The sequence below is a fragment of the Neomonachus schauinslandi genome, chromosome 5 (assembly GCF_002201575.2).
Source record: "Neomonachus schauinslandi chromosome 5, ASM220157v2, whole genome shotgun sequence".
Classification (NCBI taxonomy): domain Eukaryota; kingdom Metazoa; phylum Chordata; class Mammalia; order Carnivora; family Phocidae; genus Neomonachus; species Neomonachus schauinslandi.
In genome coordinates, this window is record NC_058407.1 from 102,343,305 (window position 1) to 102,369,618 (window position 26,314).

Below are 26,314 nucleotides of genomic sequence, written 5' to 3' on the forward strand. Positions count from 1 at the left end.
GACCATTACTTGGTCAGTTCTTCATTTCCAGGAAGACCCATCACCATAAACAAAAATTCATTAACCTTTTATTCAACGGGTATTAATTAATTGGCTATATGTGCTTTTCCTACCCTGGAGGGGCTTATAACTGAGATGATCATATAACTTATTATCCCAACGAGGACACATTTGAGAAAGAAAGGGAGCATTATTAAGAATTATATGGGGACAAGAGGCACACACAAAGAGTGGCCCAGCAAACTGGGACATACGGAGACCGGACTTATGAGATGTCACTCTATTCACACGTAGGCACAATGAGATGCCCACTCCATGGGCAGTGAAATGTTTCTACCCGTGTCCCCATCTCCTGCTGGAGCCTGTTCTCCTTACTGTCAGGACTCAGCTGGAGCCCTATCCCCCACGCACACCACCACTCTAGCCACTGATCAGGTTTGTGACCTTGGACAGATTCCTTAACCAGTACTCACATTCTGTCTGTTAAATGGGGATAGCAAGAGTACCTGCCTTGCAGGGTTGTAGTGAAGATGAACGAGTTAATAGAGATTGACACTAGAATGGTGCCTGACAGAAAGTAAGCACCACATACATGATGATCATTATGACTGGTTCTGTGACAGCAGGTAACATACCCAATCTCTCTGTACTTTACTTTCCTCGTCTGGGAAACAGAGACGGGAATACCTGCCTTTTATGGGCTTGAAATTCAATAAAATGTAGCCCCCCTTCCTCCTTACAATCAGCAGCAGACATCAAAGGGTGAGTTTTAATACTTTCCACACTAGTTCACAGATTTATTACATAATATATTTAGATGTGGTTAAAGAACATTTACTGAATGGACAGGGGAGTTTCCCAAGGGGAAGGAAGCAGATAGGGAGAGGGATGTGTGGCCTTACATGGAAAAGGTAAGCAGGAATCCAGATAAACAGATGGCTAATCTTTTTAGCACTCTCAGGCAAGAGAGAAGACTCTAGAAGTCGCAAGATGGTCTGGCTTTTGTCTCAGGATAAAAACCAGAGGGGCTATCTTTAAACTAGGTAGGCAAGTCACTGGGGTACATCTAAAGACAGAAAATGACCAGCTCTTTTGCTTCTAGTATTTGACCTCCATCCAGAGCTGATGGGATGAACAGAACTATTCCAGATACTTGGAATTCTTATTTTTTTTACTTCATTAAATTCATCTATAAAACAGCAACTTATATTTTTTAGAAATGGCTTTATAATGGAAAATTTCAAACATAATCAAAGAGACTTGTATATTCAGTTCCCATGTACCCACCTTCCAGCTCCAGCTCCACAGTTAGCAACACTCGCCAAGTTAGTTTTATCTATTTCCCTCAAGGCATTTTTCCTGAAATACTTGAAAGCAAATTTGTCATTATATACAGATTGTCCTTGACTTATGATGGTTTGACTTGTAAGTTTTTGACTATACAATGGTGCAAAAGTGCTACGGAATCAGTAGAAACTGTACATCAAATTTGGAATTTGGATCTTTTCCCAGGCTGGCGATATGAGGTTGATACTCTCCCGTGACGGGGGGGGCAGCAGTGAGTCGCTGCTCCCAGTCAGCCCTGTGATCACAGGGTCAACAACTGATCCATTTACAACCATTCTGTGCCCATACAACCATGCTGGTTTTCACTTTCAGTACAGTGTTCAATACATTACATGAGATATTCAATATTTAATTATAAAATAGGCTTTGCATTAGAGAATTTTGCCCAACTATAGGCTAGCATATGTGTCCTAAGCAAGGTGGGCTAGGCTAAGCTATAATGTTTGGTAGGTTAGGTATAGCAAATGCATCTTCGACTTGTATTTTCAACTTACAGGTTTCTTAGGACATAACCCCATCATAAGTTGAGGAAGGTGTATAATTTCACCTGTAAATACTTCAGTATGTATTTTCTACAAAGACTTAAAAAAACCCCAAATGTCTGTATCACCTCAGACAACAATAACACCAACAAAACTCAGTAAATCCTTGATATCATCTGATACTCAGTTCATATTTAAATTTCCCTTATTATCACAAAAATATCTGTTGACAGTTGGTTTGATTCAGGATCCTAATAAGGTCTACACATTACATTGGCTTGTATGTCCTAAATCTCTTCTTATCAAAAATTGTCCTCCCTGCCCTTCTGAATGTCATTTGTTTGTTGAAGAAACTGGGTCAGTTGTCCTGTAGAATGTCCCACATTTTGATTTGGCTGACTACTTCCTCATTTTGTCATTTAATTTGTTCCTTTATCCTCCTTATTTCCTGTAACCTAGAAGTGAGATTCACGCTCCATTTGTTTTGGAGGGAGGGTCAAGGGTATTCTTGTTGGGGCTATACACTTTCTGTTGCAGTACATCAGCAGTCACTTTTAGGGATGCTGGCACTGATGAGGGGGCTCAGAGATTGATTGTCAGATGGCTCCCTCCGTTACAGAGCTCCCCATCAGCCTTCCGCCTGCTGGTTATAGCATCCAGTGATGATTGTTGCCCATACCTGTACTTCATTAGGACTTGTGAAATGTCCATTTTTGGTTCTGTCTTTCCTTTTGCATTTAGTAGTTGGAAGTCTTTTATAAAGAACTATGCTCCCCCATCATTTATTTGGTTTTCCTGAAATAGAGTTTGACAGAAAAAGCAGGACAAGTGCTTTCCTATCATTTGTCAATTTTCAGAATAATGAGTTGGCGCCCTAGCAAAGGAGGATAGATCTTTCATTAATTAATTAAACAACTATTTATTGAGTTCCTATTATATGTTGAGCATTGTTCTAACTCCTGATGGTTCAGCAGTGAGCAAAATAGATAAACATCTCTGCTTTCTTGGAACTTACATTCTGGTAAGTTGATCTATTGTGTTAGGCAATGACAAGAACTATGGAGAAGTATAAAGCAGGACGGGGGTATCGGGAGTGCTGGAGGGAATGGGAGTTGAGTTTGCAATTTTAAATAGGGTCAGGAAGGCTCACAGGAAGGTGACATTTAAGCAAAAACTTGACGGAGGTGAAAAAATGAGCCATCTACATGTTGGAGAGGAGCATTCCAGGCAGAGGGGCTTGAGTTGGGAGCATGCCTACAGTGTTTGAGGAATAGCAAAGAGGCCAGTGTGGCTGGTGTGGAGTGAATGAAGGGGAAGTTAGTAAGAGACGAGGTCAGAGAGGTGGGAGTGGGGGCCGACCACGTAGGACCTTGTAGACCATTTTAAGAATATTGCTTTTTCCCTTGAAAGAGCTGGGCAGCCACTGAAGAATTTTGAACAGAGGCATATGATGTGACTCAAGGGTGGAACTGAGTTCAGGCTTAAAAGTAGAAAGTTTCTTTCCTTGTCAGCTGGTACTGGCAAGGGGGACACAAGGTGTTTCATCTTTTTGGAGGGGAACTCTGCATCTGGGTAATGGTTGGACTACAGGAAATGCTGCCTCTTAAACTATCCTTTTAAATTCCCAGGTTTAGCACTTTCCTTGGCACTGTTAAGCTCTTCATAACATAAAATACCAGGGCAGAAACCTTCCTCCCCCAGACTCCACACAGAATGACTATATGTCCATCATCCCAGTGAAATCGAATTCCATCCCATTCTAAAATTATGGTACACGGTCGGGGGGGGTGTTGGGAAATGCCGCTACGTGACCCATCTTCTTTTATTCTTGGTTACAAGTCTGTTGGAACATTTTCACCATTCCTAAGGAATTGGTGTTGGCTAACAGTGGGGGTGTCTGATGATTCTAGAGCTAGGTCCACATTTGTGGTGGCATAGACCATCCCTCTATCCAGGGTCACCGCTTTAAGCCTGGCGAGGGGTGGCCTCACAAAGAGGCACCTGACGACTTGGGCTACACATCAGCTGGGCACCCTTTCCCATCCAGAGTTCCCAGTCAGCATGGAGCACACCTTCTCATCCCTGCCGCCTGCTCAGCATCCAGAGAGGCTTTTCGTGGATGAGCATCATCTGTCTTTGCCTGTAAGTCCCGCCTGTCGTAGGCTGTGAGGAATTTCTGGGTGCTTAGCAACCAGGAGAGGATACAATACAAGCAGCCTGAATGGCTGTCAAGGAGCTGTTCCCTCTCTCATCATCTCCTCTGGGTTTGTGTGAGCAACGACAGCAGCCACAGAGACACTCGGCGTCAACTTAAACCGTGACTTTTTTTAATTAAAAAAATTTTAAACTGAATCTAGTTCAAGCACACCTTGCCTCAGAGAAAGCTTGCTTCTCATCATTCTCTGTCATCATTTCAGGTGATTCTCTGTAACCCTCTGAGACTTTTGCCTCCAGGCCTACCAAGAGGGTGAGACACACCAAGGGAAGTGAGGAGGTGGGAAGAGGCTGGGCCTCTCCGCACTGCAAGGTGCCTCAAGCTGCAGGTTCTGCACAGAAGAAAGGACATACTGAAGGAAGCAGACTCTCCAACGAAGGGACGTCATCACTTGGAATGGGCTCTCTGCCTCTTACTGAAAGGAAAATTGCTTGCTGGGGGAGTGGTAAAACATTTCAAATGAATGACAGTCCTTGGTATGCAGCCAGTACCCAGCGATGTGACAAGACAGGAAATGGAGCCCTCATCCCAGGAGGCTTCTTGAGGAGCCAGGGGCCGGTGGGAAGGGAAGGGAATGCTTTAGAGTTTACTGTCTGCAAGGGGTCATGCACTCTTAGCTGTTACTCTTATAAAATACCTGTAGGAGGCAGGAGCCTTGCTTGTTGCACAGACGAGTCTAACTCAGAATTGATGCTCCATGTGAGATAGTGTGCTGCAGACAAGCCAGGTCCACACAGGATTGATAAAGGATCGAAGCAGTTATCTTGTGGTGTCAAGGCATCTGTGATTGGGGAGCTGGATGCTAAGACCTGGAGTTTGGCCCCCTTCCAGGTTGTCACAAAAGGCTGCGAACATGTCTCTGCTCCTGGAAAATGCCCTTCTTTCCTGACCCCTGGGCAGACTCGGCAACTTTCTTCATGACTTGGTTCCCACCAGGGAACCTTTGGGGCTGCTTGAGTACCAGATTTTTGGACAAATGGGTGTGCTCTTTTTTCAGATGAATTGCACAGGCCCTGAGAGGAAAACAAAAAGATAGAAGTGATGGAGGTCTTTTCTGTGGTTAGAACCACCTAAAGCTTGTTTAATGAATTAGTTCATTAAACAGTCATTAAAATGAATGTTTGAAGACTTGACATCCAAAGTCTCTTATTACAATCTGAGTGTCCTCTTGTATCTCCAAGTGTTCGTGGTCTTTATATAGGCATGGGGATATAGCACAGAAGTAAGTGAGCAATGTGTGGCCAAAGATGAAGCATTCCCTGGCTTACTGATGGTAGGTTAGTGAACTGGTGGTTTGGGCCAGATTTTTGACCCAGTGAGCTGTCTGATGAAAGGAAAAAATACAAACTTATCAGTGAAGTCAGCACCTTGGACCCATAAACTCTTTAAGGTTTGAAGGTCCTCTGAGGTCATCTAGCCCATTGCCCCATTGAATGCTTGATTAGTAATTGATGCAAAAATTCTGGGCTCTGCATTCCAAAGGTTGACCCAGGCCCATAGTGTTGGTTTACAATATTATCATAATTAATGGAATGCTGCTAGAATATTGGCTCCAGACCTGAATTCCACAAACTGGAAGAGATTCAGCAATAAAGACATCCAGAGGAAGCAACAGACATTAGTAAAGTTGGAAAGTAGACAGAATGAGCAAAGAGTAAGTCAGTAGGTTCAAAAGGAACAATCAGAGCTTCATAATAATGATCACAAATGAGTATTCAGTAGTTAAATAAAAGTACCCTTGTTCCACACTTATTTGATGCGAGTCTTCTTTCAGGAAGAGCTCTTGCCTTCCTGCCTTTGGTTTCTTCACCCTCTGAACCATTGGACACACCACTGCTGGACTGATCTCCCAAGAGTCTACTTCCTCTGCATTCCTTCTCTACAGTGAAGGAAACTTTCATAGTTTCTCTTTGTCTAACTAGAGAAAGTTAGAGCTTTTTACACTTGATTCTTCAAGGCTCCGCCCTTCTTTCTCCACTCTTTGATATAAGCTTTTGTTTTGGGCAGGTGGGTTCACCCACTGCCTCCTGAGCAGGCCTTACTCGGAGTCTTTGCTCATGCTTGCTGGAATGGGGAACACACTTTCTGGTGCCTGTAACTTCCATTATTATCTACCATGAGATTGAGTACATGGTAGAGGTATGAATGAATGAATGAATGAAGCCTATATTCTAGGTAAACAAACATACAGGTGTAAGCACACACCCACGTGTCTGCACACACAGCAACACCCCATCCTCCTGAGCATAGTTGGAGATAACCCCTGGCATCCCTCTTTTCTGGCACCTGGCAAAGGGTGAAGGGCCTAGAGAAGTATAAGCATCAACCCTGAGGGGAGAGCATTAAGATACAGAAACTCCAGCTCTTGTTTCTCCTTGGAGCTAACATCTGCGAGGAAGCCCAGCAGGCCTGAGTACTGGCAAGCCTGGCATGGAGCCCTTCTCCCTTCAGAGGAAGCGAAATGTCCTGGCAGGATGAGTCAGTGGGAGAATGGAACCAGAGAGTGAGTCACTTTGGGAGGAGAGGCTAAAGGATCTTCTCTGCTCAAAGATATTTCAGTCTTGGTAGGTTTTTCCCATTTCTCTTGTTTAGATATAAGTTTGGGACATGTGATTGCAGTGGGTAAGCTCTCAGATATAATGCAGAAAGCGTTCCTTGAATGTCCAGAGTATTGCATACTGGAACATTTTTGCAGCAAAGTGAGGGATTAAGAAGGCTGGCTTTGGAGCCAGGCAAACTGAGTCCTGATCACAGCACTTCCCAGAAGCAGCTGGGGACCTTGAGTGGGTGCTTGAGTCTCTTGAAGCCTAGTTTTTGTTATTTTTTAAACAAAGGTTTTCGTGTCAAATGAGATCACATGTTCATTTACTCCACAAGTTTTTGGGTACCTAATGTGTGTTTGGTACATTGCTGGGTGCAGAGCACATGGAGGTGAATGCTGCGGACTTGGACCCTGTCCTCTGGGGTCCAAGTTGCTGGCTGGGAGGGCCACTGGAGGAGACCCATTCTTGGGGTAGTACCTGTGGACATTCAGCCAATACAGTGGTCACGATGATCATTACTACCCCTTTGGTTTCCCATAAACCAGCTCATCCCTTTGCACCTCAGTCTCTTCTGTAAAATGTGGAGCTGAATTAATCTCAGAGAGGAAGGCCCCCAGCCTCTCGTCTTAAGCTACAGTTTTGGAGCTCACGCTTGTTATTTAGAGTCTGTGAGATACAAATGGAGGTGCTGCGGGAAGGGGTGGCATCTGAGCCTTCCGTGTGGGGACTGAATTAAGATCAGCATGATCACAATAGACTGGCAGGGTGAGCTGAAGCAAACGGGAAAACACTGGGGTCTGATATTTAGGCTCTCAAAATCAATTGTTCAAAGACACGATTGGGGAGAGCAGACTTGAGAACAGGGCATGTGAAAATGGTCCAGGTATGTATTTTATTCTTGTATGATTGGGGCTGCTAAACTATGGCACCATCCCAAGCTACATTCATAGATTGATAGCGCTTAGGGTGTAGGCTAGGGGAAGAAAAAGAAGATCAGCAGTAGCTAATATTTTGGAGTTACTGTAGGCTAAGAGACCTACATACATGATATCACTTAATTACAGCTTGTCAGATTCCCACAGTAACCCCACAGGGTCGGTTTTGTTGTTATTATCATTTTATAGATGTGAACACTGAAGCCTAAGTAATGGATTACGAGGGACGCTTTGCCCAGGGCCCATAACGAACAGCCGTAGGACCGAGGCTAGAAGATGTATTGTCAGGGGGTCATACAGAGAGGGAGTAAACTGACTGTGGGTTACTTGTTGGTGTAGAACTCAGACAGTTAGTGGATGCTATGGGTTCAGCAGAGAGCTGTTTAGGAATAGAACACATCCCGAGGTCCCGTGTTCTCCATCCCTACAAGCACTCTAGCAGAGGCTGGAGGACTGTCCTCGATGTTGGAGAGGGAGTTTTGGCATTGCGAGGGACTGGCCAGATGACATGTGAGTTTCTGTCTGCAGAAAAGTAGCTATGATGGAACCCATGTAATCTTTCATGACCTCCCCAGCAAGAGCCACTATAATGTCGTGTGAGCAGTGAGGTAATACGGGAATGCGAACCCGAGAGTGGGTGTGACCTGCATGGAAGCCGGGCATGCTGCACTGATGGGGTCCATACTCCTGGGGGCGCAGGTCCTCATGGCTTTCCTTTGCTGCTGCTCCTGCCTGTCCGCCCCCCCCACTCCTGTGCTTTCCCCATGTCTTTCTCCTCTTTTCTCCTACACTACCTGAAATTGAAACCCATTCAGTTGGTGAAGGTTTCAGTCTTTTGCCTGTTGGTGAGCCATGTGGGGGGTCATTGTCATCATATTGAGGGCACAGAATCTGAGGTCATTCTGGGGAGGTGGCTTCTCTAGTGGAGTTTTTAGAGGGAGAGGTGGTCAGCTCAACTGCACACTCCTTCCTTTTCTCTGTTTAGTGTATCCAGGAAATACTTGTCTCATGTCTCCTATGGGCCAAAATGGTGCTGGGGCTGGAGATTCAAAGGTGACTCAGGTGTGCCCTCGTGTTTCCTCCATGCAGGGAGACAGGGAAGCAAGCAAGCCGATGGCACAAGTTCGAGGAGTGTCGGGATAAAGGTGCACCCAGGGCCCTGGGGCAGCACGTGGGAGGGGCACTCACCCGGATGTCCCCTGGTGGGGTTTTGATGGTGTCATCCTTGCAAAAACTCAGACAGGTATTGGTTTCGGTCCTTAACCTGCCACATGCCATCATCATCTCGTGGGCAGTTTCCTTAACTTTTTGGAGCTTCTGTCTCTCCATCTATATAATGGGGAAAATACTACTTCCTTCACACCATTTCTGTGAAAATCAAGTTAAATGAGTTAATTTAGGGAAACTAACCTAACATAGTGTCTGGCTCAATAAAGGAAAGTTCCCTTGCCTCCTGACCTTGGTGAGGGTGAAGAGTGGAGACAGAGATCCTGAACTTGATGTCCATGAGTCCCTAAGGCAATGGTTCCTAAATTGCTGGTCACAGATTGGTGCCCAGCTGGATATCATAATCTCAGGAATGGTTTCTTCAATACAAACTTTGGGACACTTTCTCTAGAGATTCTGTCTTGGTGAGTGTAGGAAGGGGCTGCACCATAATATGAGAAGTTGCCCAAGTGATTCTGAGGCATAGGTGTAGGTTTGGAGACCTACTGAAAATATATACAGAAGTGTGTGTGTGTGTGTGTGTGTGTGAGAGAGAGAGAGAAAGAGAGAGAGAGAGTGAGTACACACGCATGCACACATGCGTATGTGCATTTTCCCAGAGAAGGGTCCCCTCGTTTTCAGCAGATTCTCAAGGTCCTTCATGATCCCACAAAAATTAAGAATCACTCTTGTGTGCTATGTGCTTGCTGGCACAGAAAGTGGTCTGAGAATATTGGCTTGGGACATGAGCCAGCCTCCGAGGCTACCATGGCTGGGCTCTCCTCATCCCCTCACTCTGGAGATTCCCCGGGGAAGCAGGAACAGGTGTTTGGTGGCCTGACTCTCTGGCAGGTAGGTAAGTGGTTGCAGCACCTCATCAGTTCTGTCTCCAGAGGTTCTTGAGATACTTAGTGGTAACCAGCCTGAAAAGTTGACATGGAAATTGTTTCTCTCTGGTTCCCGTAAATGTGAAATCTGTTATGAGTTACATCCATCTGAGTGAAAGAGAAACAGAGATTGTGGTGTGTGTGCAGGAGAACCAGCCTCTGCACGGTCTGAAAGCTTTTGCAATTTTTCCTAATTGGTCCAATCTTTTCTGTAACGAGTCTCCTTTCCTCTTTCCTCCATCCCATACTCCACTGCCTGCAGCTTCTGATTTCCTGACAAGGCAAACGGGCACCAGAGCTGGGATGTTGTTATTCCCGAGGATTTTCAGGTGTATGATGGTAGAAACAGGCAGGAAGGGAATGTTGGCTCTGTGTTTGGCAGCTAAGGGGACTTGTTTTTCAACATACCTTCTGAGGTTAGGAGATTTGGACTTTTTGCCTGGTTTTCTGTGTTCTTGGTAAGTCTCCTAAGACGCTCCATGAGCTGTGGCAGGAACTCTGACTTTCCTCGCGATGCCCTCAAGTTTACCCCTGCAAGGACAAAAGTTCACAGCTGCTTCTAGTCATCGTGGGTGACACCCTGGTAATTTGAACTAAGTTCATGTTAGTTTGTAGTCCTTGGCATCAGCTTTAGGGTACCCGTTCCTTGGTTATCTCCTGTCAGAGCTAATCACAGACCACATCGACGTGAGAGGTGATTTGCCTCATACAGAACCCCCTACCATGTGCTGTATCTAGAATTGGAAACAGTCAGTGAGTGCTGTATTTCTCTGTGTAGCTTGTAGTCTGTTCATTCATTCCTTCAACACTTAGCCCTTGCTTGTCCACCACGTGCCAGGTACCATCATAGGCACTGGAGGTACAGTGAGGACCAGAGCTTGGTCCTGCTTTCCTGGAGCTCCCCTTCTGGTGAGGAGGACAGGTGCACAGGCGGCATGCCAAAGCAGACAGAGAATCTTGTTTTCTAGGCTGCTTTCTTCTTTGGCGGTTTGGTGGCTTCATCTTCCCCACAAAATACTCCTAACACTAGGATCTTAATGATGAATAGTAATGGAAATCACTGAAGATGCTTCCCATTGCATGGGTATTTGCTTTCAAACTGGGGTTCGAGTCATATGTAAAGGGATGTGGAGGTGAATTCGGGGTGGCGGGGAGGGGAGCAGTAAGGGGAGGTAGGCCTTTGGGAGGGCCAGGAATCTCCCTCTGATGTAGCTGGTGCTGCCTGGCTGGCTAGAGCTCACTCACCGTGCCCGCTGCCAAAAGCCATGTGAAGGTACAGATGTCGCCACTGACACCCTCCAAGTTGTCTCTCTTGTGTGTCTACCTCTCTGGTTTTATCACTCCCACTTTACCACTGGTGAATCCCACTCTATTTTTGTGTGTGGCTGGCAGGTGCAGTCGAGAGACAAAGGGAGGGAGGAGCCGACCAGCAGCTCCTCCAGGGGGCAGGCGGTTCTTCCTCCCGCCCGCGGTGCCTCCTCTGTGCCCAGTTTCCTCCACTCTCCACCCTGCACCCCACACGCCCCCCGGGCCTTGCTGGGACCCCTCGAGGCCCGCCCGAGTGCCTGTCCACAGGGCCGTCTCTGGGCCAAGCCTCTGGCTCCGCCCTGCTGCCCTGCTTGTGTGGCCCTGGGCAGAACCTGCCGTGCGTCTTTGGGCACCTTTCCCTGTGGACCCTGTCTTCCTCCTCCCGTCCTTGAGACCGGCCTAGACTTCCCACAGTGTTAGAGCCATCTTTGTGGGCCTCATGTGAAGAGAGCCCAACAGACACTTGTGGCCTGACGGATTGGTTTTCCCAGCCAGGCCACCAGTCGCTACGGGAACCACAGTCTGGCTCCTCTTTTGAGCGCCTTCCCCAGCCCCCCACTCCAAGGAGGCCACGGCCAGATTCACGTCAGCAGCTGCTCCCACTGCGGGTTGTGGTTTTGGGGAGCCGCGGTTTAGGCCTCTCATCTTTATGGGAAGCCTGCCCAGCACTGGCCTGATTAGAATTGGATGGTGGCAATAAAGGTCTCCCCTGCCGTGGGGCTGAGCGTGTAGCCAAGCACGGCCGGAGTTGGCCACACGCCGTAGCGGGTTTCCTTCCCGGGGCCCCTGGTCACTGTCTGCAGCTGTGTGGTAGGTCCACTCGGCTCTGGTTACCCAGACAGGACTGAAGAAGTCAGGCTCTTGCTTCGTCAGGGCCTGGGTAACTGGATGAGGTTAGGTGCCCACTCCTCGCCCTCCTTCAGGAGCATCTGCGGGAGAGCCAGGCAGCTGTGTGTGGTGGGTCCTGACGTGACAGCAGGCCATGTGGGGGGACGGCCTCCGCTGGAGTGAGGCCACCTTCCAGTGAGAAAATGTGCCTTCTGCCCAAACAGAAGTTGGTTTTATTGATTTTTTATTTTTAAAGGAATGAATGAAGGAAGAAAAAGACGAAGAACATTCGAGGTCAGAGTCTGAGAGAGCCTGAGACTGAGCTGGAGACAGAAAGAGTGTCAGAGAAGAACAGACACTGACACAGTGAGCAGCAGATAGGCAGAGAGAGGGAGAGGGAGACCACAGGGAGAGAGGTACTGAGGGCGGCCAGGAAGAGCCCGTGGTGACATTGCTTACGGATTTATCGATCCTGACTTGTTCACAATTCGTGCCTGGGATCAAATACTTACCAGTCTCTGAAGTAGTCTTAATGTAGAGATCCATTTAATAATAATAGGATTTCTTGAGCAATTGCTGTGTGCCAAGTACTGTGCTAAGTCATTTAACATGACCTCTTTTAATTTTTATGACAGTCCCATGAGGGAGCTCTCATTATCCTCATTTAATACAAGAGGAACAGGTGCTCAAAATCAGGCCCATGGGTAGCGAGGAAGAGCTGGGACTCCGACCACAGGTCTGTGGGACCCCAGTGCCTATCACTGTAAACATATGTGATGCTGCTTTCTTCTCTTCTATTTGATCCCATGCAGTCCTCTCTCCCCAAACTGGCTGTGAGCGCCCCCCACCCCTTTCTCACCCCCTCCCCCCCGCCTCTGCCATGGCTCTCTGCTTTCTTCTTGCCAGCAGCCGGGCACACAGACTCACTGTGAAAGCCTATCTTACCTCTGTGTACCACTGTATGTTTCTAGAGCCTTTCCCGAGCAGTGATTCTATGAGGGGATATTATCTTCTACATCCTATAGAAGGGGAAACTGAGGCTCAGTGAGAGTCAGTGACTGCCTAGGGTTGCATTGCACTACACAACTTTTAGGTGATAGAGCCAGGATGCAAATCCACAGTGTCAGAATTCAAATCCAGTACCCTCCAACCCTCACTGGTCACCTCTCTGAGGTGCTGTGTTCCTCATAGCAGCCACTCCATCTTCAAAGGAATGACCAGGGAACCAGAAAGTGATTTGCATTTGGGATTGAGATGGGGCTGGTGGTGGGTAGAGAGATTTTGAGGCAGTTAAGGACAGAGTAGGCCCATAGAAACTTCCATCTGGGAGCTGTAGCCTCTTCCCAAGCAGAACATCTGAGTAATGGCATAGTGGGTGACTGCTGGTGGTTTTGGAAAGTCTGCCGTCTTACAGAGCAAAGTGCTGCTGCGTCAGGTACGAATGAGGAGACCCACAGTTTGGGGGGCATGCGTTAGTGACCGACAGGCCTGACGTCAGGGCAGCATGGAGAGCCAGGCGTGGCCGAAGGGACCAGAAGCAGTGTCCACAGACGGTAGGATCCATGCCTTGTAATATTCCATTTACCTTCTTTAAAGGGAGATAACTAAGAAAGCAAAGGCAGATTTTGTGCTCGTGCTACTTTGCCTCACGGTTGCAGCAAAAGGCCTGAGGCTCTAAGGGCCTGCCATGTTGTCCTGATCTCAGATCTGCTGCCCCTCAGAGGGACTAAGCTGTCCCATCTGCACGGTGGCAGGGAGGGTGCCCATGGAGGCGCCCTGGCCCCGGTGGGAACAGCAGCAACAAGTTGGCGTGGCCTCTCCTTGAAACCCCGGCTGGGTCCTCAGGAGACAACAGCTCTCAGAGAAAAGCAAATAGCCAAACAGAACAAGCAGCCACTGTGTGAGTCTTTTCACTCAGAATTAAAACAAAAACCAAAAAAACCTTACGATCAACACAATACCTAGGGGCCGCATGGTGTCATAACTTCCATCTTCCCAGGGTCGTGTGAGGCTTTCCAAGGCCCGGGGCCCTCTGATAGTCACTCCACCCGCCAGTTAGTATATCAGATCTCAAAATGTATCCACAAGCCACCTCAAGTAGAATATTTTTGCTGTAATGAAGTTGGAAACAATGGTTGTATTTTTTATAATGTTGCATTTTATTAAGAATAAATTATTGGTCTTGGGAGAGAAACTCTATTATATTAATAGATAACTCTGTGTGTTGAGCTACATCGGACTGGCTGACACTGTTAAGTTTTATGGATGCTGAGTTAAATATCCATTTTGATTTTGCAGTTTCTTCTATGTTTTGGACCCACCCTACTTTTGTTTTTTGTTTTTAATTTTCAAGTATTTTTTGGGACGATGAAAAGCCTATAGGGCATAGGCATTGAGCCTCTTGTGCTCAGTGGATACAGTCTCTTCTATCCCTTCCCACCTTCCATCCCCAGAGAGAAAGCGAGAAAGAAGGAGGCTACTTCAGTGAATATCACTTTCTAGGCCTAAATTATACTAGGTTCCCAGGTCCTCTGGTCTCCTCTTTGGTGTTGTTTTTATAACTATAAAATATAGGAAGTGTTCCCTGAGAAATGTGGAAAATTTGTAAGTGTCCTGAACAGATGATATTAAATCAGTTACCTCAGATCCTTTGGCAGAAGGGAGGATATAAATTCTAAATGGGATTGCATCAACCAGCTCAGATTTTCAGAAGTGAGGAGTAAAGACATAGGAGGGGCTGGCTCTTCCAGAGCCTCTGACCAGGATCTTTGTGTGGCTCTGGTGTAACGTAGACACTGGATTCTTCCCCCTGCTCCAAAGAAGAGACTCGTGCTAGATGCAGCCGTGACAGAGGTGCCAATATTGTGCCCCAGAGGAGCAGAGTGAAGAACTGACTTGGGTGACAAGAGCTGAATTTATACCAAGAGAAGAAGGCTGGAGAAAACCCTCCAGGCCGAGGGGCCTGGTTCACCCAGACATGCAGGAAGGGTCTGGTCTGTGGAAACAGGAACACACTCTGCCGTGTGGGGACACCATGGCTTCCTAGGTCGGGACTGAGCCTGGGCTCTGGCTATGCTGCCTAGGAGGAGGGTGCAAGGTCTAGCTTCCCAAGCGCCACTTACCAACTGGAAAACTCTATCAGCAAGTTGAGTGGAAGCCTGTAGGGGAGAGGGAAAGGAAGGAACATTTGGCTATCCTCAACCACAGTGATTTACCTGATGTAAGAAAAACTAAAAGTATCATGAAATTGTGACAAGCCCCATTAACATGACATACTCATTAAGAGCTCTGATAACTAGTGATATTTAAAGAAGGAAAAAAAAAACCCTCGCAAAAAGACATGAAGTGATTTACTGCAGGAAAAGAAAATATAGGTCCCTCGAGATCACTGATACAGGAGAACAAAGGAGGTCCTGGAGGTGGCTGCATCTGATCAGCGTGAGAGCCAGCTCTTCAAGGTTGGGCACAGGTACTTGCGAAACCTGGGAGAAGCATCTTTGGGGTCATGCCCAGCGTTTCTCTATTAAGCGAACAGCACATCCAACCAGAACCTGCTCTTTGTTAATGGAACGGAATCCCCTTTCTACACTAAAAATGAGATTATGTAAAATCTCAGATTTATTTGAAAGAGGGAGGGTTTTTTTGTGCCTGATGCATTACCATAAAATGACACCGTCTTACTCCTTATTGCCTAATTAGTAATATTGTACTTCTGTGCGAAATGGTGTTTAAACATTGCCAATCGATTTAAACAAAAGATTTCAAAATACTGTAGGATGGAGCACGGTGAAACATTCCTGCCAGCCCGCACTCTCTGAGGGTAAGGTTTTTGTCATTTCAAGGTATGCCTGCACAATGGGAACCTAGCAGAAGACGAGAAATTTTCTTCAGCACTCAGCTTCCAGATCCTGGCCATGAAGGAAAGGCCCTTCTCTTTCCTTCATCCAGGGCTTCGCTGGTCCTAGGGCTGGGCTGGTGTTTTTTTAATTAAAAATATTCAGGGTAGTACAGACCCAGCTGGATATTGGGCTCAGCTGGGATCTATTGTTAATCTGTTTCCTTCCTCAGTATACACTTAGTGAGGACATACATAAACTCTGTGTCCTAGGTGTGAAAAACATAGAATGAGAATAATATAGTTCCTTTCCTTGAGGAGGTCAGCAGAGTGGGAAAGCAGATGTTTTTGTGGAAAATTGAAATATAACCTGGTCAGCAAGAGGAAGAGAGCCGCGGGCCAGCTGGGCGGTTGACCGTGTTGGGCCTGCCATGTCCGCAGTCTCCCAGAGCTCTGATGAGAGATGAAGAGAGATGAAGGAGTTTCATGGCAGCCTTGAGAAAGAGTACATTCATCAGAATGGCCAGTCTGCTGTAATGAATACCCCCCAACTCTTGGTGGCTTAACAGGACAAAGTGGCTTACATCACAGTCCAACTAAGATTGGCAGGGTGGTGACAGGGGACATTGAGGTACCCAGGGTTCTTCTGTTTCGAGGCTGTGCCATCCCCTTGGGCCTGGAAATTTTCCTCTGGGTTGGAGGGTTGCACCCAAAGTTTTAAGGTCCAGGCCTAGAGGTGGTGCTCATCATTTCCTGCAGGTTCCTTTGGCTCGAATGCAATTCTGGGAAATAGGGTCTCATTCTGTCCTCCCGTGGAGGAGAAATGGGTTTGGTGAACATTAGTGGCATATTCAATACAAGGAACAACTTGCCCACCCTGGGAAGTCAGAGCAGCTCGATGAGAGGTGAGTATTGAGGGTGTGTAGGGTTTGCCTGGTGAAGATGTTGAGTGCTGGGTGCTGGGAGGGAGCAGGGGTGTGAGAAGAGTATTTCAGGGAAAGGAATTGGAAGTAAGTTGGATGTGTCTTCAGATAGAGCTGGATTTATCTATCTATCATCCCACAACTAGCAATGATGTGACCTTGAGCCCAGTCTCTGTGTGTCCCAGGTGTCAGCTTCAGCCCTTCATCCCATGCCCTCTCCCAGATTTTGGCCATTACCTAGGGACTTCCTTGCCCAGCCCCCACTGGCTCCAAGGGTCAATGCTATTGCTCTGTGTCCTTCTCTCTGCTTTGGACAAATCCTGACGTGGACCTGTTCCCCTTTGATTTACAGACACACACACACACACACACACACACACACACTCTCTCTCTCTCTCTCTCTCTCTCTCTCTCTCTCTCTCTCTCCAGTCTCACACAAGGTTTTTGTGAGTATATCAGCCTGTACTCAGGTTTTGGGAAGCTCAAGGGAGTTCACATCATTGTAATGTGAATATTGAATGTTTGAAATTTCTGTGCTTAAAAAGCCCTCCAGACATTTTTGCCTGCCCAGGCCTTAGGGTTTTAATATATTTCTTGTCCTTTCTACTTCTCCCCCTTTACTGCCCCCAAACTGCTTGAACTCACTCTCCCCATTTTTATTATGCAGAGCAGTTCAGCTCTATCTAGTCCCTACCTCTAAACTCAGCCCAGAGCCTTCTTCTGTGCATCTACTTACGTGCCTTCCCACACAGTGGGCCATATCCACGGCTGTACCTTCCCACATGATGGACCCTTGAAGGGGGGTCTCACCCCACCTCCTTGGACGAGGGAAAAGGGGTGGTAGAGAGATTCATTTCCCCATTGCTTTGAATGCAGAAGCAGATGGGGCCAATTTTTGTTTTAAGTAACTTTTTCTTTCTTTTATATACAGTTTCACTAAGGGTCAAATGGGGCTGTTGCCACAATTGCAAGGTTGTTGAGAGAGATAAGATAATAGATGAAAATGTGTCGTGCAGCGCCTGGCACATAGTAGATCCTTAATTAAAACACAGCTGTCCTGTCCTCTCCCGCCCGCCCTCAGAGTCCCAGGGTATTAAAAGGCACAGTGCTGTGTGGTCAGTGACGCGGCATCTCAGGGGGAGAGTGTGTTATGGGGAGGAGCGAGAGGTGGAGCTGCAGTGGGGGAGTGGGGCCAGATAGCTTCATGCTGTGCTTTTATCCAAGGAGATGGGCCTTTATCCTCTGCATTCAGAAGTCAGAACTTAGCACATTAGATGTAAATGGGAGGAGAACCTTGTTAAGTAGCTGTCTGTTTCAGCAGAAATCTTTTTACTAAGATTCACGATGTGGCTCCAAGCAGTTTTAAATTTGCAGAGCACCTGCAGGAGAAGAGGGGTCATGGCGCTAGGACACCACACCTGCAGGGGGCGTGGCACATCGCCGTCCCCTCCCAGGCGCGCTGCCGCATACCGGCCCTGCCGGCAAGACCCACGGAAACTCGTTACCCTGGGAGATGGTTTGCGTGAGTGGCTGACCCAGCTGGACACTGCGGGGGGCCTGTGTATTCCTCCCGCAGGCCGCTGCTTCTGAGAGCTCTGCACCTTCGCTTCTCTTTAAGAGGTAGAGGAAGAGAGCCGCGGGCCAGCTGGGCGGTTGACCGTGTTGGGCCTGCCATGTCCGCAGTCTCCCAGAGCTCTGGGGTGCCCCGGGCCCACCCAGCAGGGGGCCTTCTGCCCCGGCCTTGACGAGTCTTTGGGCCATCCAGCCTCTCTGCCCGACACCTCTGGGGATGGAAATCCATTTGGGGGATATCTGTAATGGCGAGAAAGGTCTTTCTTAGAGTGGCCTTCCTTTATTTTCTACCTGCTGCACTTCATTTTGCCATCTGGAGGGGAAAAAACGTATTCTCTCTTCCTCAGGACATCCTTGTTGATATCAAAGCCTGCAGCCCTGTGCCTCTTGGTCATCTTCCCTTAGGCTAACCATCCGCTTCACTGCACCCTCTCCGCCTGTCCTGGCCACTCATCCCAGCTCTGCGGTTTGCCTTTGACCCACAGTTCCCCAGCTCTACCTGGCCCCAGGGATAAGAGGCCCTTGCTTCCTGTTAAGGGCAGCTCATTTCCATCCGTGTAGCCTGAGATTACATGCTGCCTTCCTCCTCCCCCTCCCTTCTCCCCTCTGCTTCCATCCCTCCTCCTCCCCCTCTCCCTCCTCCTTGTCCCCCCCTCCCTCCTCCACCTCCCATCTTCTCTCCCTCCTCTTTGTCCTCTCCCCCCTCCTTCCACATCACACTGTTTACTTGTGTTGAACTTTCAGGCAACTGGAATTCCTCAGTCATTTTTCATATGTGCTGGTAAGCTTTGTTTCTCCCATTCTGTCTGCGGACAGTCCCTTCTCTTGGAGATTTCCTAATAAATGTTTTTCATTGACACACTTTGCCCCTTTTTGGGCTTTTTTGCCTGTTTTTTTTCCCCTTCCCCTTTCCTGCTCTGTGATATTCTTATTTTCTTTCCCACTATGAATGCCATGTTTCAGTGACTGGAGGAGTTTGGGGCCTCATCTATTTGATAAGCTTTTTTGCCCGGGAACACTTATGCCCCCTCTGACCCTCTCGCATTTTCCCATGCAGGTGTACTTGCTCCCTGCGTCCTAACCCTGCCATCGAACACCCCTGGGAGGTGTCCCTGGCTTTCTTGCCCTCAGGCTCATCAGGTTCTACCCTGCATCCTACACTGGGATATCTGAAAAAGTCCACCCCTGGGGAAAGTAGGAGCACTTTCCAAACAAAGGTCCTGTGAGGACACTTGGGGACACTTTACTCCCAAGAGCAAACACTGACTAGGATGTCTTTTTTTGCTATGATGGGATCTGGTAGAAAAGTTTCAAGTTACCAAGATAGAGAATATGTTCTAATGTCTTGTATATGAACCAAATACCCTTCCCTTAATGGAAGAAGAGATGTGTGCGTGTGTTTTTAAATCACTGATAATGATAGCGGGGATAACAGTAATAGTCCTCATGTGCCTGGCACTGTGCTCTGTGTTGTACACACCTTTGTTACGTAGTCCAGACAGCAACTCAAGGGGAGTGGGTGTGCATACCTCAAAGCCTGGCGGGGGCGGTCCTTAAGCCTGCCCTGATCCCATGGCTGGTGAGCGGAGCCGGGGTGAGACCCTCTCCGTGGAGCCAGGACTCAGAACTAAGTCATGGTTTCCCACAGGACAGGAGGGAGCACAGTGCTTGGGATCGTGGCTGTGCCTCTGTTGCTGCCCCTCTGGGCCTCGGTTTCTCCCGCGGTAAAGATGGGATTGGATTAGATGTGCTTAAGACTGTTAGCAGCTACATATGTCTGAGATTTGACCTCTCTGTCATTTCAGAGCCAGCTTTCTTTGGGAAACATTGTTGTCACAAGAAAAAAATTGCCTTCTATCAAAGTGTTTTCTAGTCTTGGACAAAGTGAAAGGTGCTAGTGCCAAAAATAGGAAACCATTACTATAGGAAACGGGGGTAGAGATGAGGATAAGGGGGGGTGGATGGGCTAGCATCCAAAACTGAACAGGGACATGGTTCTTAGGGAGCCACAAGATTATACATCTAATTCTCTACCCTGCATTTCAAGCCTGCTAGAGATAGTGAATGTCAAAGTGGTAAGGGTCCTCCCTCAGCTCCAAACTCAGAAACTTGTGTGACAGGTCAGGAGGGGTCCCCAGCAGCTCACTCCTTCATTTTATGTCAGTGGGCTCCCAGCCCTTGGAAGACAGAGACCTCTGAGGCCATATGGCCCAAGCTTCCAGAGAATTTAGATCGGGTGGGCCCCCAGGTGTACCATCCCTGGTACTTGTGTCTTCAAGAGCAGGCTGTGGTAGACCAAGGCTTTCTTTTGGAATATGGAACTCGTAAGACTCTTTCAGCCTCTCTTCTGACAGCTCATCTGCCAGACTGACTGAATGCAGTATAGTTGGGACAAGGAGTCCGGAGCCCTCCTGTTGTTTCAGGAAGCTCCTCTTGTCCATCTACCCCGAAGACCTGTGATTTGCCAGCTCACTCTACAGTTAACCACATTCTTAGTAGGAATTAATGAATCCAGGTGATAAACTGTGATAAAGGATAGTCAAGATTTCCTAGCTTAGATGTAGGGAAAGCCTGCACTGAGTCCCATTGGTAAGAGATGTTGAGTTTTTCACCCAAAAACAATTTCTAGAAGGTCCCCAATTTTTGAACTGCTCTTTTATTCATTGTTAGGTTGGTGTTTTAAACGTAGAAAATTGTAAATGGCATTTAGGTTTCCAGGCTGGCCTGCTTAACCCATAACACAGCTGAAACACTCCCTATTACCATGAATCATAATGGAAAATAGTATTTCTGCAAATGAGGAGTATAGAATTGCAGTTGCAGACTCCCTCTGTCTTGAACCACTTTTGGAAGGCCGTCAGCAGTCCCAGCCAGAATATAAACACATTTACACTGAAGTGTAAAAGCAGGATGTCCGATTAATCTTTACTCTGATAAGAGGGGAGTGAGGAAGGAGTGAGAGGTTCCTGGAGCTCTCTGGCCTTGTCCGGGGAAGCAGCAAGGAGAGCGGTACAGTTGAGGGTTCTTGTATGTGTAGCTCTTGCCGTCTCCAGTGAGCATTTCTTCCAGGGTCTTCTAAATATCCCGTGGACCAGCAGGTCCAGAGCTGATAGGAACAAGGGTGGGTAGCAGGCAGGGAAGACACTAGAGCTTCTGGAGTTTTGAGCAGGACAGAACCTGTTGGCAGCCTGCCTTCTGGTTCAGAATGGATGGGCTGGGACTGCTCCACAAAACAGCTTCTGGTCCTTTCCAGGTCAGCAGTCCCATGCCCACCATTACATCTGGCTTTCTACGAGGCACAGGCTAGCCCGAAGCACCCCGTCCTCCAGGGGCACCACCCTGTTCTTCTAAGATGGGAGCTAAAGTGGTCAGAACAAGGAGACTGCAGTAAGGTCCCACTACAGCCCAGACTGGGCACACTATGCCCTTAGGAAATTTAAATCCCTCCACTCTCTTGGCTGATTTTCTCTACCAAGACTTGTAAATTGAGATTCCCAATTTAAGAATTATTTATTCTTCCCTGAGTGGATCCCCTCTCTCTTCCTCTCTCCCTCCCTTTCCTCCCCTTCCCACCCCACTTTCCCTTCCCTTCCACTCTCCCCCTCCCTCCTCCTCATCTGTCCTTCCTCCCTGTCCCTCTCCCCCTCTTTCCTACTCTCCCCCTCCTTCTCCCCGTCTCCCTCTCCTGCTTCCCTGCATCTTGCATTTACTAAAGCTACTCACTGACCATTGGAAATGCCCAATTAAATCCTGAATGCTGTGTAACTTAAATTCAAATTGTACCCCAGGAATTCTGACACAGACTGTGTTTCCCATTGATTTAAAAAATTAAGACTCAGTGATATAATGTAATTCATTATTATGTAATAAGAGCCTATTATGGATTGTAATTTTTCAGTGACTAACTCAATTTTACTTATTAGTGTTCATTTAAATCTTAGCTTATTATATGTTCAATTCTACAAATACTAGAACCATTTTCTTCAAAAGTCAGCCATTCGGATTTTTTCCCATCAGTTTAGACAAGACTTTCTTCCTTTCTCTTCCTCCAAAAACATTCAGATAAGTGAAGTTTTCTCCTACATTTAAATCAGTGACTGAATAGGAGCAAACTGGAGGATGATTAATTTTTGACCAGAAGCACCAAAGTGAAATGAATTTTTATTAATTTCCAAATCTGACATTCCGAGGACCCTTTAGTAGAACCTGGGCTTCTATGCAGTGAATCAGTTCAGTGCAGAAACAAACCTGTATCTTGAAATGCAACTTTAAGATAACTTCAAACCAAGCTGCAGTTTCATTAGGAATGTTCCCCTGATTTACATTTTTTTGGGTTTAGTAAATTCAATTCAAATTTATTTCCTCCTAAATGAATTTTTACTACCGGAAGGCCCTTATATGGAAATGATCTTCTGTCATTATGTGGTTTGCCTGCCCCAGAGGGTGAGATGGCCTTGAAACTGGAGTGCTGACCAGGGCATGGAGAGTTACTTTCAAGGCTGCATATGTGTGCGCAGACGGCTGAGGCAGGAGGGAAGGGCACCCTCAGGAAGGAAGGTGCTCGTGTTTGTGCCTTCGCCCTTTAGGACAAAACACTCCGATTTGGCAGTTCAGCCAAAAGCATCTTTAAAGGCAGCTGGGGAGCTGCCTGCCTGTCTTCCTCCCGACATGGCCCTGTCCCCACCTCTGCCTCCCCCACCAGGGAAGTGGCTTCTGAGGAGGCTGCTGAGGTGTACTGCTCTCCATTGAACCAGAGGCCTCCCCTCCGAGGCTACTGAGACATGAAGATGACTGACCATTTCAAGATCCCTTACAACTCCAGATACTGTAGACCCTGCACGTGAGCTAGGGGTGCTCTCGGCGTCACTGAGTTTCTCCATTACCAAATTGGGAAGACTTCAGTTTTAAGAAACAGAAATCGAAACGAAGTTGATAGAAAAGGTAAATTCCTACAGCGTTTTTGATAGAAACTCTTCATTTTCTACTCTGCAGCTCTTCGGCTGCACGAGGGTAGGGCAGTCAGAGGTGGGGGGTGGGTGCGAAGGTTACACAAGGGATCCCAGAATGAAGGGAAAAGGACAGAGAACCTGCCCCATAAGCACTGTTGTCCTGGCTGCCGTGGCTGGCATTCATTTTGACAAGGCCATCAAGAGGTGACATGCAGAGCAGCATATTTATTTTCTGTGATTCTTAGTTTTCAAGGTGAGGGATGCATTTTGATGTCCTCTTAATTGTTCTTAAGCATATATTATAGGCTATCATCCAAAACTCTTTTCTAAACTTTCCCTGAAGCAAATATTTTAGCTCTTGTAAGTTAGGTATTGGCCGCATAAAGGCGTTTCTCCTGACACTTGCTGTGAGTTTGTTCCTTTTGACCTTCGCCAAGTGGCTCCAAGTTGTTCTATTATCACATCATGCCCACCATCTCCTGAGGAACTTTGATGCATGGATCCTCCTGATCCTTCCTGCTCTGTCGTCTTCAGTGTGGCAGCTCTGTCCTCAGAGAGCTCCCCTGACATCGTAAGATGGCTGTAGCCATTTCAGACATCCCAGGCAGAAGCAGCAATGTCCAGGGGACTGGAGGCATCTCTCCCCTGAGTGTCTCTTAAGAGCGAGGAAGCTTTTCCCAGAAGTGTCCAGCAGACGCTGCCATGTCTCATTGGCCGGGAGTTGGTCAAATGTCCCTTCAGCAAGGAGTGGGATTGTCTTGACCAGTTGAGATGAATTAGGACTTACCTCCATCACTGAGAGAGGAGTGTCACAACCAAACAGAATCTGGGCCTTTCCAGCCAGGGAGAAGGAGTGATGGCTTTTGGGCAGCCAGTGATGCCAGTTTCATCATCTGTCTTCCTGGACTCAGAGAATACTGTCCACCTATTTATTTATTTTAAGAGTTCAGCTTTTTTTTTTTTTTTAAGGTTTATTTATTTATTTTAGAGAGAGCACGAGCAAGGAGAGGGGTGGAGGGATAAGCAGACTCCCCACTAAGCGTGGAGCCCAATGAGGATGCAGGGCTCGATCCCACAACACTGAGATCATGACCTGAGCAGAAATCAAGAGTCAGCCACTTAACCGAGTCACCCAGGCACCCCAAGAGTTCAGCTTTTATATTAACTGTGTTACAGAAGACGGTTAGTCAGAAAGACCAAAGCCCATGTCATCATCAGACTCTTCAGATTCTTCTTCCTTTGCTTCCAGCTCCCTCTCCTCAGCTGGGGCAGCCGTGGTGGGGGGAGTGGGACCTCCTGCTGGTGTAGCAGCAGCTGCTGGAACAGGGCCCCCAGCCCCTACCTCGCAGATGAGGCTCCCGATGTTGACACTGGCCAGGGCCTCTGTAGACAAGCCCAGCCACAAGGGTTCAACACTTCTACCTGCTGCTTTAATGAGGGCATAGATCTTATCCTCCGAGACTGTCATCTCATCGCCGTGCAGGATGAGGGCCAAGTAGATGGAGGCGATCTCCGAGAAGGAGGCCATGGCGTGGGCGCGCTGCTGGTCTGCGGGTGAAGTGAGGGCCTCACCCCAGCGCGGCCTTAGCTCCCTCAGAAAGACCGAGTGCCTTAGCGGCAACTGAGGAAAACCCATACTGACCATTGACATTTTTTGAATCTTTTGTCCTGTGCAAAAATAAGTGGTTTTTTTTTCCTCTTTAAGTTATAATGATTAGAGAAATGATTCATTGCTGACCTTGGGCCTCTGCTTCTTCTTGCCTGAGCTGGACAATGTGGAGGCCCTGCTTTTGATCATTGGGTTGACTGACAGGATTTTAGAGTCGGAAGGCCTTTAAGAACATGCAGCTCGGTCTTTCCATTTTACAAATAGGGAAACTGAGGCTCATGCTGTGAGGGATGTGCCCAGTGTCCCATAGCTAGGTTACCTGAGCATGCCTGTGATACCTCACGTCTCATTTCGTGTCTTTTTTTCTACTTTCACGATGCTTGGTCCCCTTTCCTTCCAGATAATCAGTGCTATTGTGTACTTTTAAGCTTTTCTCCCTGTTAAAACTTGCCCAAGAACTAAAGAACTAGATAGCAGTCATTTATAGCCCAGCATGAATATTAGATATTTCATATTTTAAGTCTTCTCTTGAATCATTTAAAGACATTTCAAGCATTTATTAATAGGCATGAGAATTATTTTGGGGGCAGGAGAACTTCAGTTCTCTTCTTGGTCTCTCAGAATCACACCGGTGTCTCGTCTGCCTTCTTCGTCCTCGAAGGCGCAACCTTCTCAGCAGCCATAGCAGAGAAGAGAAAGGGACCTTGCTTCACTTGGGAAAAGCATCCTGCCTGACACCATCCTTAGACCCTTCATTTGATCTAAAAATGTTTTGTGAGTAAAGTACAAGCTCTGTTGTCTTCTTCTCTGTAAGCAGAGGGTGAGGTGAGGCTCATGGATAACAGGCCATAGGCCCTGAGAATGCTCCAGGCCCCATAGATGGCCCGCCATCCAAGGTAGACTTCTCTTCTCCATAAATAGATGCCTTGTATCTGGAAATCTAAGTGCCCCATCATAGAAGGCTAGGAAGCCTATTTGTACTATAAAAGTTTTGGGTTTGTTTTTCTTTTTCTATGCAGATAAGATTCATCATGGGGATCCCATGAAAGGAGTAGTTAGCATATTTACCCTGGAGTATCTACCTTGGTGTATTTAGCAAGTGACTTGATTTCCACACTGAGTGCTGTTTTTTTTTTTTTTTAAGATTTTTATTTATTTATTTATTTGACAGAGAGAGACACAGCAAGAGAGGGAACACAAGCAGGGGGAGTGGGAGAGGGAGAAGCAGGCTCCCCGCCAAGCAGGGAGCCCGATGCGGGGCTCAATCCCAGGACACTGGCATCTTGACCTGAGCCGAAGGCAGTCGCTTAATGACTGAGCCACCCAGGTGCCCCCACACTGAGTGCTGTTTAAAGTGACACATATGTAGTCTTTCCCTTGAAGGGACATGCCTCCGAACTCTTCAGACCATCAGGTCAGAGAAGCAACATGCTAGTACCAAGAAGGTGGCGTAGGGTGTTGTGTCTATAGTCCTGTTTCTGAGCTGTCCTTCCCCAGTGCCACTGTGTGCCGTGGTTACTGCCTCATCTTCTTCCCCTTCCGGTAACCCTCGTTCAGTGCTGGGGGCGTTTAGGCTGACACCATTCTTTGTGAGGAGCAGTCTCACCCATTGCAGGGTGTTTAGAACCCTTGGCTTTCACCCCCGCTTAAGTCCGCACCCAGGTATGATGACAAC

The 26,314-nt window shown here is 47.4% G+C and overlaps 2 protein-coding genes across 14 annotated transcripts in view; one reads left to right on the forward strand and one right to left on the reverse strand.

Moving 5' to 3' along the window:
- CACNA1C (calcium voltage-gated channel subunit alpha1 C) overlaps nt 1–26,314 on the forward strand; it is a 643,199-nt gene that overhangs the window by 114,066 nt on the left and 502,819 nt on the right. The window lies entirely within an intron of this gene.
- LOC110581025 (60S acidic ribosomal protein P1-like) lies at nt 24,214–24,558 on the reverse strand. 2 transcript variants are annotated; one of them, XM_021690732.2, is made up of 3 exons: nt 24,493–24,558; nt 24,447–24,452; nt 24,214–24,411 (listed from the first exon to the last, which is right to left on the reverse strand). In XM_021690732.2, exons 1-3 carry the CDS (start codon nt 24,556–24,558, stop codon nt 24,214–24,216), a joined length of 270 nt encoding a protein of 89 aa, XP_021546407.2. The 2 variants fall into 2 exon arrangements, with proteins under 2 accessions (XP_021546407.2, XP_021546406.2); XM_021690731.2 differs by having other exon boundaries at nt 24,214–24,558.